The sequence below is a fragment of the Nycticebus coucang genome, chromosome 11 (genome assembly GCF_027406575.1).
Source record: "Nycticebus coucang isolate mNycCou1 chromosome 11, mNycCou1.pri, whole genome shotgun sequence".
In the NCBI taxonomy this organism is placed as follows: Eukaryota; Metazoa; Chordata; class Mammalia; order Primates; family Lorisidae; genus Nycticebus; species Nycticebus coucang.
The window spans coordinates 122,476,758-122,492,560 of NC_069790.1; the positions used below are offsets into that span (position 1 = coordinate 122,476,758).

General features: G+C 43.5%; 1 protein-coding gene across 4 annotated transcripts in view; it reads left to right on the forward strand.

The window, feature by feature from the left end:
• Nucleotides 1-790: 790 nt before the first annotated feature.
• ACTR3B (actin related protein 3B) overlaps nucleotides 791-15,803 on the forward strand; it is a 152,061-nt gene continuing 137,048 nt past the window's right edge. For 3 of the 4 annotated variants that reach the window (XM_053609447.1, XM_053609448.1, XM_053609450.1), the window contains exon 1: nucleotides 791-965. In XM_053609447.1, the coding sequence (XP_053465422.1) occupies nucleotides 922-965 (44 nt within the window). In that variant the 5' untranslated portion in view covers nucleotides 791-921. The remainder of the gene's footprint in view (nucleotides 966-15,803) is intronic. The other variant, XM_053609449.1, reaches the window with a different exon arrangement.

A 15,803-nucleotide genomic window follows, 5' to 3' on the forward strand; every position in this document is an offset into this window, starting at 1 on the left:
TGACTTCTTTCAGAGAAAAAAACACAACACTTTAGGTAAAAACTACATGAAACTACATGTTTCTAGAAAGCTCTTAAAATACAATGTCAAGAATTTTAAGAATTTTGGATGATTATCCCATCTTTGTTACTTGAAAACATTTTCTAGTAATGATCTTGATGCAATGTTGACTCAATGTAAGGCTATTCATTTCCTAAGGCTGGCCAAAAATTTGTTTTGTGGATTTTTCTTCTTAGAATAAATTTTGTAGTGTTAAGTATAATAATTCCAACAGCAATTTTTTTCCTATATAGTGTAGGTTATTCATGAATTCTCCAAACATTTGGGTTCTTCCCATGTGTGCACCAAATACTGTGTAAAGCATATCAACAGTAAGCAGAAAAGGTTCAAGCCCTATCCTAGTAGATGCTATAGTCCAGTAGGGGCGACAGACTACAAATAAGTAGATATAAAAAATTCTGCTCCCAGTGTTAGGAATGAAACCAACAGATTGTTGAGACAGAGGATAAAAGTGGGGGAGGGGACTGGGCAAGGTGATCAAGGACAACCTCCCTGGGAAGGTGACATTTTAGCCAAGACTTAAGGAATGACAAAAGAGCTAGGCCTCAGAAATGGGGTCAAGTTCACGTAAGTCAGTTAAAAATAAATCCCAGTCTCCCCAGCAGCAAGGTTGGATGTGTGGTCCGAGAAGCCTCGGTGCCAGCACTAAACATGGCGAGTGAGCGGGGCGGCGCGCGCGCACGTTCTGATTGGCCAGTCTGGGAGTGACGTCACTCGGCGGTCGCGGAGCATCCGGGCTCCTGGCGGCGGCGCTGCGGTTGCTCGCCCGAGACGCGGCGCGCAGGGCGAGTGGGTAGCCGCGCGGACAGCTGCGGGGCGCTCCCGGGCGGCCGGCGGGGCCGAGCGCCAGGCGTCCCGAGCATGGCAGGCTCCCTGCCTCCCTGCGTGGTGGACTGTGGCACCGGGTAAGAGCCGCTCGGCGCCCACCCCCGCTCCTCCGCGGCCCCGCTCCCGGCCCCTGGCGTTCCGCCCTCATCTGGAGGTCGAGCTGCGCCTGCCGCCCGGGTCTCAGTCCCTCGACTACCTGGGCAGGTGGGAGCGCCGGTACCTGCTTCCCTCCAAGCTTCGCTTTCACGTTGTAAAACCCCCTTTCCTCTCCGGGACGGGCCACCGGAGGAAAAGAATTGAGAGGGAGGGACGCGGTACCCAGTGTCATAAATGTGCCCGATTCTTCTCGCCCCCTCACGTGGCTGGGCGTGGGGTTCCCTTGACTCTCAGCCCCGCTCCCTTTCGCTGCTAGGAGGGATACCTTTTCGGGAATCCGGGAGGCAGCCGGACTTCAGCTAGTGGGAATGCCGGCTTATGAGGCGCAGACGACTGCACCTCTCCTAACGTCATTTACCTTCTAACTAAGCGTGTCCCTGCCTTCTAACATTCTTAAAACTGGCCCCCATTCTGTGGCCTCGTGTGCGTGTCGTTTCTCATGGCTGATGGTTCTTTACCACCTGCTTGTGGAGATACTTACATTGATCTACGAACTTGACACCTTCTTACTGTCCACTCTGCGCTTTTCCAGTAGGATGAAATTGAACACTCAAGTCAAGCTCTTGATTGACTTTGCGTAGATTTGCCTTTTCACCGAAAAATGATGTGTTTAAAAAGACTCCATTTTGAAAAACAGCCTAAATTTGGGAAGCAAGTTTGTGGTACTGTGTACATTAAAAAAAAAAAAAAAATTTCGGGTGAAATCGCTTTTTTTGATGTTAACATATTCAAAAAAGACCTTAGGAGACATTTCATGTTCTGAAATGTCAGTACCCCAAACTAAGCTGGCTTAGCTGATTTTAGAAAGGTGATAGCTGAATCCATCTGTCTGGTAGTGTGGGAATACAAGTTTGCGTGCTTGCATTATAGGTACTATTAGTGCTTAATAAAATAGCCTAGAAGTAAATTTAGTTTCTTAGGATTTTTCAAGAAAGGATTTTAATTATTTCTGTCACAAAATATTCAATGGCACGTTCACCTTACCCTTGATTCTTTTCTATAGAAAAAATGCACTTGGGTTGGTTTCCTTGACAACCTGTGGGAGTGTCTTTAATTTGCTACAGTCCATCTCCTACTCATAGTTCTTTCCTTTTGCTGCTGGAGCAACCAGTTGTGGTTACAGGCTGGAAAACCTGCCTTTTTGCTGGTGTGAATTGTTTTTGAAATATATATTTGTATCAGAAGTTTTGTAGCTTTTTATCTTAGAAATAGCTTTTCTGCACAAACACAAGCCAAAATCAGTTTCTGATAAAGTAGCTGCTCTCACCAGTTTTTGGCTTCCTTTCTCAAGCCATCTTCCCCAGGATCTCCTTGTTCACTCCATGCCCCTCAGGTCTGGTTGTGTCAAGAGTGAAAACGACAGGCTGGGCACCTGTAACTTGGTGTTTAGGGTGCCAGCCACATGCACTGGGGCTGGTGGGTTCGAACCCATCCTGGGCCTGCTAAACAAACAAACAAAAAAAGCAGGCTTTCTGGCAGACTCCTGTAGTCCCACTTTTTGGGAGGCTGAGACAAGAGAATCTCTTGAGCCCAAGAGTTTGAGGTTGCTGTGAGCTATGACGCCATGGCACTCTACAGAGGGTGACAAAGTGAGAGTCTGTTTCCCCCCCCCCCAAAAAAAGTGAAAATAACATATATAAGTATTTTTCATTTCCATATTTGCTGTGATATTTTTGCTTTGTATTTTTGGTCTGCAAAGCTATTGATATATAAAGCATCTCTTGGTAGTAGCAATACAGTAATGCTCATAGAATTTACTGTACCTTCAATATTAGTAAGCTGGGGACCTTACTCATCGTTCTTGCTATAAATATCTAAAATGTCATGCTCAGTTTTGACCTTTTCAGGTAGGTGATTAATGTAACTTTACTCACTTGGAGACTAAATGTAAGTAAATCATTCGTTTGTGGCTCAAAGTCATGCTTCAGGCTTTGGCGTCAAGACTTAGAAACAGTGGCAGGGAATGTTCCCAGTGAACATTTTCTGTCATGGAAACTACTGTAGTTGTCTTGAATCCCCAGTGTCCAGTGCATGGCCAGAAGGAGCAGCCTGAAAGAGCCTGCACTTATGTACTTTAGCACATTAGTAGTTCTTGTATTTCCCAGAGAGCTAATATGATTTTTAGATTGAGTTTTGCCTCAAAATAGGACCAAAAAAATGGTAAAATGCAGGTAAAAATAACCAGGACTAAGGGAAAGAATGAAATTGGAAAGTCACCCTAAACTTTAGACCAGTTGAGGTATACATAGTGGACACTAATAATTTAATAGACAATCTACTGAACTATTTTTTATAGTAAGTAAATTTTATACCAGGGTGGCGTCGTACCTCAGTGGGTAGGGCACTGGCCACATACACCAAGGCTAGGGGGTTTGATCCCAGCTTGGGCCAGCTAAAACAACCATGACAACTGCAATAACAACAACAACAACAACAACAACAAATAGCTAGGTGTTCTGGCGGGCACCTGCCGTCCCAGCTACTTGGGAGGCTGAAGCAAGAGAATCACTTCAGTCCAAGAGTTTGAGGTTCCTGTGAGCTGTACCACCACAGCACTCTACCCAGGGCAACAGCTTGAGACTGTCTTAAAAAAAAAAAAAAAATTTATACCAGTAGCTCAAATTCTCTGATAAACCCTGAGGCCAACGGGATAAGCACAGGTGTGTTGGGGGCTAGGATATCATAGACAAAGGGATCTACTGGATCCAAAAATAAAGCTTCATCTATTTAAAGAATGACTTCTGCATATGAAGATTTTTATATTTTAAAACTATTTTGATATATTTTCAAGTCTGAAAACTGGAAGAGAACAAAATATTGGCCAGGCATGGTGGCTCACGCCTGTAATTTCAGCATTTTGGGAGGCTGAGGTGGAAGGATTGCTTGAGGTTCATGACCTGCCTGGTAAACATAATAAGACCTTGTTTCTACAGAAAACAGAAAAATTAGTGAGGTGTGGTGATGTGCACCTGCAGTTCCAGCTACTTGGGAGGCTGAGATAGGAGGTTCTTGTGAGCTCAGCAGTTTGAGGTTGCTGTGAGCTATGATGACACCACTGCACTCTAGCACGGGTAACAGAGCAAGACCCTGTCTGAAAAAAGCAAAAACAATTATATATTCTTTCAGTTTTGCCAATTGTTAATTAGCTTTGTTATTCTCTTTGTGTATTTATATGTGTTACAAGTTGCAGACCTCATACCCCTTTACACCAAAACACTTCAGTGTATACTTCCTGAGAACAAGGACCTTCTTATATAATCACAAAACAATGATCAGAAATCAGAAAATTTAACATTTATTTATTTATCTATTTATTTATTTTAGAGACATGGTCTCATTCTGTTTCCTGGACTAGAATGTAGTGGTGAGATCACTGCACTTGTGAACTCAGATAATCCTGGCTCAGCCTTCCAAGTTGCTGGGACCATAGGGGCTTGCCACCATGCCTGACTAATTTTTTAAATTTATTTATTTATTTATTTTTGAGACAGAGCCCCACGCTGTCACCCTCAGTAGAGTGCTGTGATGTCACAGCTCACAGCAACCTCCGACGGCTGGGCTCAAGCGAGTCTCCTGCCTCCGCCTCCCAAGTAGCTGGGACTACAGACGCCCACCACAACACCCAGCTATTTTTGGTTGCAGCCATCATTGTTGTTTGGCGGGCCTGGGCTGGATTCAAACCCGCCAGCTCAGGTGTATGTGGCTGGCGCCTTAGCCGCTTGAGCCACAGGTGGGAGCCTTAAATTTATTTTTGTAGAGATGGGGTCTTGCTATGCTGCCCAGGCTGGTCTTGAACTCCTAGGCTCAAGCAGTCCTCCAGCTTCGGCCCCCCAAAGTGCTAGAATTACAGGCATAAGCTACTATACCTCCCACCCCCCCCCCGAAACTTTAACATTTATACAGTAGTATCCAATATGTCATATGGATACAAGTGAATAGTCTCCCTTATGTCTTTTATGGAATTGTACCTCCTCTCCAGTCCACTCCAGCACCATACATTGGTGAGACTTTTGCGTCTTATTTAATCTATAGCAGTTCCTTAGCCTTTTCTTGTCTTTTAAGATATTGACAGTTTGGGGCAGTGCCTGTGGCTCAGTGGGTAGGGCGCCGGCCCTATATACCGAGGGTGGCGGGTTTGAACCACTAAGCCAAACTGCAACAAAAAATAACCGGGTGTTGTGGCGGGTCCCTATAGTCCCAGCTACTTGGGAGGCTGAGGCAAGAGAATTGCCTAAGCCAGGAGTTGGAGGTTGCTGTGAGCTGTGATGCCATGGCACTCTATTGAGGGCGATAAAGTGAGACTCTGTTTCTAAAAAAAAAAGATATTGACAGTTTTTCTTTCTTTCTTTCTTTGTTTTGGAGGCAAAATCTATTGCTGCAGGCTAGAGTGCCATGGTGTCATAGCTCAGAGCAACCTCAAACTCTTGGGCTTAAGTGATCCTCTTTGCCTCAGCCTCCTGAGTAGCTGGTCCTACAGTTGCCCAACATAATGCCTGGCTGATTTTTCAATTTTTAGTAGAGACAGGGTCTTATTTTTGCTCAGGCTGGTCTTAAACACTTGAGCTCAAGCAATCTACCCTCCTTGGCCTCCAGAGTGCTAGGATTACTAGTATGAGCCACTGTGCCTGGCCAAGATACTGACATTTTGTACAGCTATTGATAGTAAAGGTTATGCATATTTGTCAGGACTACCACAGAAGTGACATCTTTCTCAGTACATCCTATCAAAAGGTTTAAGATAGGGATTTGCTACCTTCTTCTTTTTTTTTTTTTTCTTTTGAGACAGAGTCTCAAGCTGTCACCCTGGGTAGAGTGCTGTAGCGTCATAGCTCACAGCAACCTCAAACTCTAGGGCTTAAGTGATTTTCTTACCTCAGCTTCCCAAGTAGCTGGGACCCACAGGCACCCACCACAATGCCTGGCCATTATTTTTGTTGCATTTGCCATTGTTTTTTTTTTTTTTTTGCAGTTTTTGAGCGGGGCTGGGTTTGAATCTTCCACCTCCGGCATACTCCTTTGAGCCACAGGCACCACCCTTTGTTGTTTTTTTTTTTTTAGCTGGCCCAGGCCAGGTTCAAACCTGCCACCCTCTGTGTATGTGGCCGGCGCCCTACCCACTGAGTTACAGGTGCCGCCTTTTTTTTTTTTTTTTTTTAAAGAGATGGGGTCTCACTTTGTCACCCAGGCTGAGTGCATTGGCATCATCCTAGGTAACTGCAGTCTTGAATTCTTGGGCTCAAGGGCTTCTTCTGCCTCAGTCTCTGAAGTAGCTAGGACTACAGGTACATACCACCAAGCCTGGGTAATTTTTTTCTTTTCTTTTTTGAGACAGAGTCTCTATGTTGCCCTGGGTAGAGTACTGTGGCATTACAGCTCACAGCAACATCAAACTCTTGGGCTTAAGTGATTCTCTTGCCTCAGCCTCCCAAGTAGCTGGGTCTACAGGCACCTGCCACAACGCCTGGCTGTTTTTTGGTTGTAGTTGTCATTGTTTGGCAGACCTGGGTCAGATTTGAACCTTTCAGCTCCAGTGTCTGTGGCTGGCACCCTGGCCGCCAAGCTACAGGAGCCAAGCCAAGCCTGGGTAATTTTTTTTTTTTTTTTTGGTTTTTGGCTGGGGCTAGGTTTGAACCCGCCACCTCCAGCATATGGGACCGGCGCCCTACTCCATGAGCCACAGGTGCCGCCCCAAGCCTGGGTAATTTTTATTTATTTATTTTTATTTATTTTTCTTTGAGACTATGAGTGAGACTATGTTACCCTCAGTAGGGCGCTGTGGCATCACAGCTCACAGCAACCTCAGCCTCCCAAGTAGCTGGGACTACAGGCGCCTGCCACAACACCGAGCTATTTTTTGATTGTAGTTGTCATTGTTTGGCAGGCCTGGTTGGGATTCGAACCCGCCAGCTCTGGTGTAACGTGGCTGGTGCCCTAGCCACTGAGCTACAGGTGCTGAACCAAGCCTGGGTAATTTTTCTTTTTTTTTAGAGAGACAGAGTCTCACCTTATCGCCCTCGGTAGAGTGCTGTGGCGTCAGAGCTCACAGCAACCTCCAACTCCTGGGCTTAGGTTATTCTCTTGCCTCAGCCTCCCGAGTAGCTGGGGCTACAGGCACCTGCCACATGCCTGGCGCGCGCTCTCTCTCTCTCTAATATATATATTATTATTTTGTTGTTGTTGTTGTTGCAGTTTGGTCAGGGCCGTGTTCGAACCCACCCCTTGGTATATGGGGCTGGCGCCCTACCCACTGAGCCACAGGTGCCGCCCAAGCCTGGGTAATTTCTATTTATTTTTGAGACAGTGTAACGCTATGGCGCCCTTGGTAGAGTGCTGTGGCATCATAGCTCACGGCAACCTCAAACTCTTGGGCTTAAGCGATTCTCTTGCCTCAGCTTCCCAAGTAGCTGGGACTACAGGTGCCTGCCACAACGCCCGGCTATTTTTTGTTGTTGTTGTAGTTGTTGTTGTTTGGCAGGACTGGGCCAGGTTGGAACCTGCCAGCCCCAGTGCATGTGGCCCGTTCCCTAACCACTGAGCTATGGGCGCCCAGCCCATTTGGATCGTTTTGATAAGGTGATGTCTGTTGGGTTACTTCACTGTTTAGTTACTGTTTTTCTCTGTGTAATTAATAAATCACTTGTGGGGAGATATTTTATGTTCTTCCTTAAACTTTCTAGTTTTATTTATTTATTTTTTGAGACAGAGCCTCAAGCTGTCACCCTGGGTAGAGTTCTGTGGTATCACAGCTCACAGCAACCTCCAACTCTGGGTCTTAAGCGATTCTCCTCCCAGATAGCTGGGACTACAGGTGCCTGCCACAACGCCCAGCTTATTTTTGGATGCAGGCATCGTTGTTTGGCGGGCCTGGGCTGGATTCAAACCCGCCAGCTCAGGTGTATGTGGCTGGCGCCTTAGCTGCTTGAGCCACAGACACCAAGCCCACTCATTAGTTTTAGTATCCCTTGGTGATTCTTTTTTTTTTTTTTTTTGGTTTTTGGCCGGGGCTAGGTTTGAACCCGCCACCTCCAGCATATGGGACTGGCGCCCTACTCCTTGAGCCACAGGCGCCGCCCCTCCCTTGGTGATTCTTACCTGAATGGATTATTACAGTGATGGGTACAAAATGGTGATTTTTAAACTGTAGTGTTCTGTTTCTATTTGTTAGTTAGCATTTTGCTATAAGGACTAAGTTTTTCCATAGTCTCCATTTATTTGTTTTAGTCTGGGTGGATAGTTTTATTGTAAGGATTGTAATCTGTTACGTCATATTAATACCTGTTACATTCAGTGGGTTATTATCTGTTTTTTTTTTTTTTTTTTGTAGAGACAGAGTTTCACTTTATTGCCCTCGGTAGAGTGCCGTGGCGTCACACAGCTCACAGCAACCTCCAACTCCTGGGCTTAGGCGATTCTCCTGCCTCAGCCTCCCGAGTAGCTGGGACCACAGATGTCCGCCACAACGCCCGGCTATTTTTTTGTTGCAGTTTGGCCGGGGCCGGGTTTGAACCCGCCACCCTCGGTATATGGGGCCGGCGCCCTGCTCACTGAGCCACAGGCGCCGCCCGGGTTATTATCTGTTATTGCCATTGTTTGTTTTGATGCTTACATTATCTCTGATTTGGTCACCTAAAACTCTTTTGAGCGTGTATGTTCTTTAGATATGTCTCCATCATTTTTTGAGCATTCTGTTATTATCAAAAGATAATGAGAGCTTTGTGCATGCATACATCTTTTTGTATTTTTTGCCGGAGTATTTCTGGGTTAGATTCCTAAGAGTGTGATTTCTGGGTCAAAGAGCAAATGCTTATGTTATTTTTCTCTACAGTGTGAAATTCCACTTCTTAGGGTGCAGCTCACCAGGACTCATCAACACAGTATATGTTGCCAAATCTTTTGATTTTTACCAACCTAGAAGAAAACAAATGGCATCTTACTGTCTTAAGTTTGTTTCTTTTTTTTTTCTTAAAAATTTTTTTATTATGTGTTAATATGAGGGTACATGCAGTTGGGTTAAATTATTTGGATTTATAAGGTAAAGCCGAAAGTTTGAGTTGTAGTTGAGTGCTTCACCCTGAAAGTGTGTGTTTTGTGTTTGTGTAGCAGAATACCACACACTGAATAATTTATACAGAAGTTTATTTGACTCATGATTCTGGAGGCTGGGAAGTTCAAGAGCAGGGTGCCAGCATCCATGGAAGGTCTTAGTGCTGCATTAGCCCAAGGTGGATGGTGGAAGAGCAGGAGAGGGTGAGACTGAGAGGAGGAGAGGCCCAACCTTGCCACTGTAACAGCCTATTCACTAATTGAATAATCCATTCTTTAAGAGTGTAGCACCTCTTAATGGTCCCACTTCTAAATGGTAGTTAAATTTCAAGAAGTGTGTTGATGAAAATATTTCAAATTGTCGGGCGGCGCCTGTGGCTCAGTCGGTAAGGCGCCGGCCCCATGTACCGAGGGTGGTGGGTTCAAACCCGGCCCCAGCCAAACTGCAACCAAAAAATAGCCGGGCGTTGTGGTGGGCACCTGTAGTCCCAGCTACTCAGGAGGCTGCGGCAAGAGAATCGCTTAAGCCCAAGAGTTGGAGGTTGCTGTGAGCTGTGTGAGGCCACGGCACTCTACCGAGGGCCATAAAGTGAGACTCTGTCTCTACAAAAAAAAAAAAAAAAAAAAAGAAAATATTTCAAATTGTATATAGAACCAGCACATTGTACCCCATGATTGCATTAATGTACACAGCTATGATTTAATAAAAACAAACAAACAAACAATTTTGAAGAAGAGTTTTGGAGGGAACATTTAAACCATAGCACTCAGTGTAGGATTTATTTGGATTTGTTACTATGTGGGAAGATGCCCATCTATACATATGTTTGACAGTCCTTTGCATTTTCTTTATTTCTGTCTCTTCATTTTGGTAACCTGTTTTTCTCTTGGTTTTTGCTTCTTTTTTTTTATTTTTTTTTTTGTAGAGACAGAGTCTCAATGTACCGCCCTCGGGTAGAGTGCCGTGGCGTCACACGGCTCACAGCAATCTCTAACTCTTGGGCTTATGCGATTCTCCTGCCTCAGCCTCCCAAGCAGCTGGGACTACAGGCGCCCGCCACACGCCCGGCTATTTTTTGGTTGCAGTTTGGCCGGGGCTGGGTTTGAACTCGCCACCCTCGGCATATGGGGCCGGCAACCCTACTCACTGAGCCACAGGCGCCGCCCTGCTTCTTTATTTTTATTTATTCTTTTTTTTTTTTTTTTTGAGACAGAACTCACAGCAGCCTCAAACTCTTGTGCTTTGCAGCAGTTCTCAACCTGTGGGTTGCGACCCCTTTGTAATAATGAAAATACATCATGGCATTAGGAAGGTTGAGAACCACTGGCTTTGAGCAATCCTCTTGCCTCAGCCTCCCGAGTAGCTAGGAATACAGGTGTGCACCACAAACGCCTGGCTAGTGTTTCTTTTCCTTTCTTTCTTTCTTTTTTTTTTTTTTTTTTTGAGACAGAGTCTCAAGTTCTTGCCTTGGGTAGAGTGCTGTGGCATTATAGCTCACAGCAACCTCTAACTTTTGGGGTCAAATGATCCTCTTGCCTCAGTTTTTCTGTTTTTAGTAGAGATGGGGGGTCTTGTTTTTGCTCAGACTGGTCTCCAACTCGTGAGTTCAAGCTGTCCACCTGCCTCAGCCTCCTAGAGTGCTAGGATTACATGCATGAGCCACTGTGCCCAGCCTCCTTCATATGGTAGAGTGTCAGGGGTTCTTCAGACCATCCCCTGCTTCAGTGATTACTAGGCGGACTCTCAGTGAAGAGGTACAGAGCAAAAACTGCCAAGGGAAGAGACATGTGGGTGGTGTCTGGAAGAAACTGGGTACAAACTTCCAGGATGTTACACACCTGATTCCTTCAGTATCAAGTTGTGACAACACAAGTGCCATGCTATTCATTGGAGAGGCTTGTCAGAGACTCAGGGCCCAAGGTTTTCACTGGCGGTGGTTGTGTAGGCACCCCTTGCATAACACATACCAAAATGTCAAAGTCCCAGAAGCAAGGTAAGGATTTGGTGTAAACTACATTGTTTGCACAGTCTAGGCGCACTTTTCTCATTTAGGGAATGGTGGGAACCTTCCTGAAATCCAGACTCCCAGAGGCCAACACCACAAGCAGGCCTTTCTAAGGATAGCAGCAGTCTTAGGCCTATGACTGCATTACCCTGCACTAACCCATAATGATATATTGCAAATATATTTTCCCTGTTATCATTTCTCTTTTGCCATCAAAATTTGTTTTTTAGGCAATCGTGTTTATTCATCTTTGCCTTATTTCTGGATTTGGACTCTCAGGGTTTTTTTTTTTTTTTTTATTCCTAAATTATATGGTATTTTTTAAATCATTTCATTTACACCTCTAATCTCTTTGGAATTTATTCTTGGATGTATGGCATGAGGAATAGGCCCAGTTGAATCCCAATTTTTTTTTTTTTTTTTTTCTTTTTTGGCCGGGGCTGGGTTTGAACCCGCCACCTTCGGCATATGGGACCGGCGCCCTACTCCTTGAGCCACAGGCGCCACCCTGAATCCCAATTTTTTATCCTCTTGGCTGTCTTGATTATCTCAACATCATTTATGGAAAAAGCTGAATTAACAGTAGATGCTGCCTTTATTGTGTATAAATTTGTCTATGCAATTGTGTTTATTTCTGGATTTTGTATTCTGTTCATCTGTTGGTCTATTTATAACCATAGCAGTGCAGTTTTAATTAGTGAGGCTGTTTGAAGTGATTTAGTGTCTAGTGGTGCTGCCTTTCCCTGCCTAGCCCATTCCTCTTCTGTAGGCCTTTCCTATATATACTTGCTTGCTCTTCCTCCAGTGAACTCTGGATCAATTCCTATTCCCAGGGTGCAAAGCCTGATGGCATTTTTATTGGGATTGTAGTAGATTTATAAGTTTATTTAATGAGTAGCATCATCTTTATGAGTCTTCTGTCAAAGAGCATGGCATATCTTTCCATTAGGTTCGGTCTGTTTTGTGGTGTTTTCTTAGCAGATGTCTTGTTAAGTTTATATCTGAGTGTTCAATTTTCCTTTGGAAAGGAAAACACTTTTTTTCTTTCAGGCTCTTAGTTTTTGTGTGTTAATTTTATACCTTTATTATTTTTTTGAGATAGAGTCTCAAGTGTCACCCTGGGTAGAGTGCTGTGGCGTCCCAGCTCATAGCAACCTTAAACTCTTGGGCTTAAGTGATTGTCTTGCCTCAGCCTCCCAAGTAGTTGGGCCTACAGGCGCCTGCCACAATGCCTGGCTATTTTTTTGTTGTTGCTGTTGCAGTTGTCATTGTTGTTTTCTAGCTGGCCCAGGCCAGGTTCGAACCCACCAGCCTCGGTGTATGTGGCCAGCGCCCTACCCACTGAGCTACAGGCGCCACCTAATTTTATATCTTGCTGCTTTATAAAATGCTTGTATTATTTATATGAATTTTCCCCTCGGACTTTAGGGTTTTCCAGTTATAAAAACTTGTCATTGGCAAATAGAGATTGTTTTGCTTCTTCCTTTCCATTTCTTCAGACACTAGTTGCTTTTTAATTGACACATTGCTGGGGCTAATACCTTCAATACAATGTTAAATAGGAGTGGAGTTAGTGGGTATTATTCTTTAAAAAAATTTTTTTTTTTGTAGAGACAGAGTCTCACTTTATGGCCCTCGGTAGAGTGCCATGGCCTCACACAGCTCACAGCAACCTCCAACACCTGGGCTTAAGCGATTCTCTTGCCTCAGCCTCCCGAGTAGCTGTAAAAAATTTTTTTTTTGAGACAGAGTCTCACTGTGTCACCCTTGGTAGAGTGCTGTATCATCATAACTCACAGCAACCTCAAACTCATGGGCTTAAGCAATTCTTTTGCCTCAGCCCCCCAAGTAGCTGGGACGACAGGCGCCTGCCATGATGCCCAGCTATTTTTTGTATGTGTGTGTTGTTGTTAAGTAGGTCCAGGTCAGGTTCGAACCCACCAGCCCTGGGCCATGTGACCGGCGCCCCAACCACTGAGCTATGGGCATCGAGTGGGCATTGTTTTATTTATTTATTTATTTTTGAGACAGTGTCCTTGGTCACCCTTGATAGAGTGCTATGGTGTCATAGCTCTTGGGCTCAAGCAGTCCTCTTGCCTCAGCCACCCAAGTAGATGGGGAATACAGGTGCCTGCCACAACATGTGTCTATTTTTTTAGAGCCGGAGTCTTGCCCTGACTCAGGCTGGTCTTGATCTCTTGAACTCAAGCAGTCCACCTGCCTCAGCCTCCCGGAGTGCTAGGATTACAGGCATGACCCACTGTGCCCTGTCTATTATTTTATTGTTGACTTTAGTGGATTAGTTCTTGTGTTTCTAAAACAAGAAGATGCTGGCTTTTTGGGCTGCATACATATAAAATGTGTATATATGTTGATGAATATGTATCAGTTAAGAAATAACTCAATTCTTATTTTCTTGAAATGTTTATAGAATAAATGCGTGTTGAATGTTGGCAGAAATCTTTACCATAAATGGAACATGTGGTGTTCTTTCTTAGACGTTAACTATATTAATGGATTTTATGATATTGAACCACTCTCATGTTCTGGAATCATCCCCACATTAATGTGAATTATTTTTTGATGTGCAGGTAGATTCTGTTAATATTTTATTTAGACTTTTACATGGATATAAGTGCAACCAATTTATACTTTTGTGTTTTGGTGATCTTGATCAAGTTTTAGGGTCAGCATTACATTCTCTTTGTAAAATAAATTTTCATTTTTTTGTGCTCTGGAATAGTTTAAATAGTATTGGGACTAAGTTTAAAGTCTTGGCAGTGAACCTGGACTTTGTGCTTTCCGCTTGTGTGGCCTTCTTCTTTCCTGTGTCTGTTAGACTTTCTGTCATTAGTGGAATCCATTTCTGGTGTGTTGCATTTGTCTGAGAAACAGCCACTTCACTAGATTTTTCAAATGTATGTACATAGTAGCCTTTTGATTTGAAAAATCTCTGATTTTATGGTTATTTTTCTTGTCACTTAAATTTGTATATTTTGTTTTCACCCCCTTTTCTTGATGGTTTAGTGACCTATTTCTGTGGATCTTTTTTTGAAGTACAAACTTTGGGGTTTATTATTCAAATTATTTTGCTGTTTTTTGAGTCATTTATTTCTGCTTTTAAAAAATTTTGTTTTCTTGTTTTGATTAGGGGAAATAAATTCATTTTAATTTTTCTTTTATATTGAAAAGGTATTCTAGGAGTGGTGCCTGTGGCTCAGTCAGTAAGGCGCCAGCCCCATATACCGAGGGTGGCGGGTTCAAGCCCAGCCCCGGCCAAACTGCAACCAAAAAAAATAGCCAGGCGTTGTGGTGGGCGCCTGTAGTCCCAGCTACTCGGGAGGCTGAGGTAAGAGAATCGCTTAAGCCCAGGAGTTGGAGGTTGCTGTGAGCTGTGTGATGCCATGGCACTCTACTGAGGGCCATAAAGTGACACTCTGTCTCTACAAAAAAAAAAAAGAAAAGGTATTCTACAAAATTTTGGCTGATGTCTATAATTTTCTCTTAGATTAGATGTATTTTTTTTTTTTTTTTTTTAAGAGACAGAGTCTCACTGTACCGCCCTCGGGAAGAGTGCCATGGCGTCACACAGCTCACAGCAACCTCTAACTCTTGGGCTTATGCGATTCTCCTGCCTCAGCCTCCCGAGCAGCTGGGACTACAGGCACCCACCACAACGCCCGGCTATTTTTTGGTTGCAGTTTGGCCGGGGCTGGGTTTGAACCCGCCACCCTCGGCATATGGGGCCGGCGCCCTACTCACTGAGCCACAGGTGCCGCCCGATTGGATGTATTTTTTATTATCATTTTAAGGAAGTTTCTGTTTTTTTTTGTTTTGAATTTCCCTCTTGATGCAATATTTGTATGCTAGCATGTTTTAAAATGTGTAGGTAGAAGAACCTTTTGCTTTTTAATTTCCACTCTTAATACATCATGGCTAGAGAGTGCTGTTAGTATTGTTTCTATTCTTTGGACTTCATTTATTTGAGGTGTAAGGTATGGTTTGTGAATGTTTTTTGTGTTCTTGGAAGGAAGGCATTATTGGTATTAGTGAGTTCAGAGTTGAATGTCTGTCTCCATGAACTACCTCACTGATGTTATTCAGGTCTTCCATTTTTGTTGTTGTTGTTTACTTTGTCTTAGACTGAGAATGGTGTGTTGAAGTCTCCTATTATTAGTGTGTTTCTAATTTCTCCTTGCATCTCTGTAGTTTCTGCTTTATGAAATTTGTTGCTGCCTCATTTGGTACCTACATATAAATAACTTGTACTGTGTGTCTTCCCTTGAATGGTTGCTTGAGCATTATAAAACAAGTCTTTTTTTTTTTTTTTTCTGCCTAAATTCTAGTTTGTTAGATATTAAGCTGTGTGATCTCTGCTTGCGTCTCTGTGTGTTTGTCTGGTATATATGTATATATATATATATGTTTCCATCCTTTTGATATTATCCTTTTTTGAATTGTTTGTACTCAACATATTGTTAGATTCTGCTCTCTAGCCAATATGAAATGGCTGCCTTTTAAAGGGTAAGTTACTAAGTTACACTTATTATGATTGATTTTCACCTCAGTTTTGCCATATTTACATTATTTTTATACACTTATGGCTAAGTATAATCTTTTGCTATCTGGTCAGTTTTACTTGATTTATATGTGTATATATATATATATATATATTTTTTTTTTTTTTCCCTTTTTTTTATGCAGTTTCTG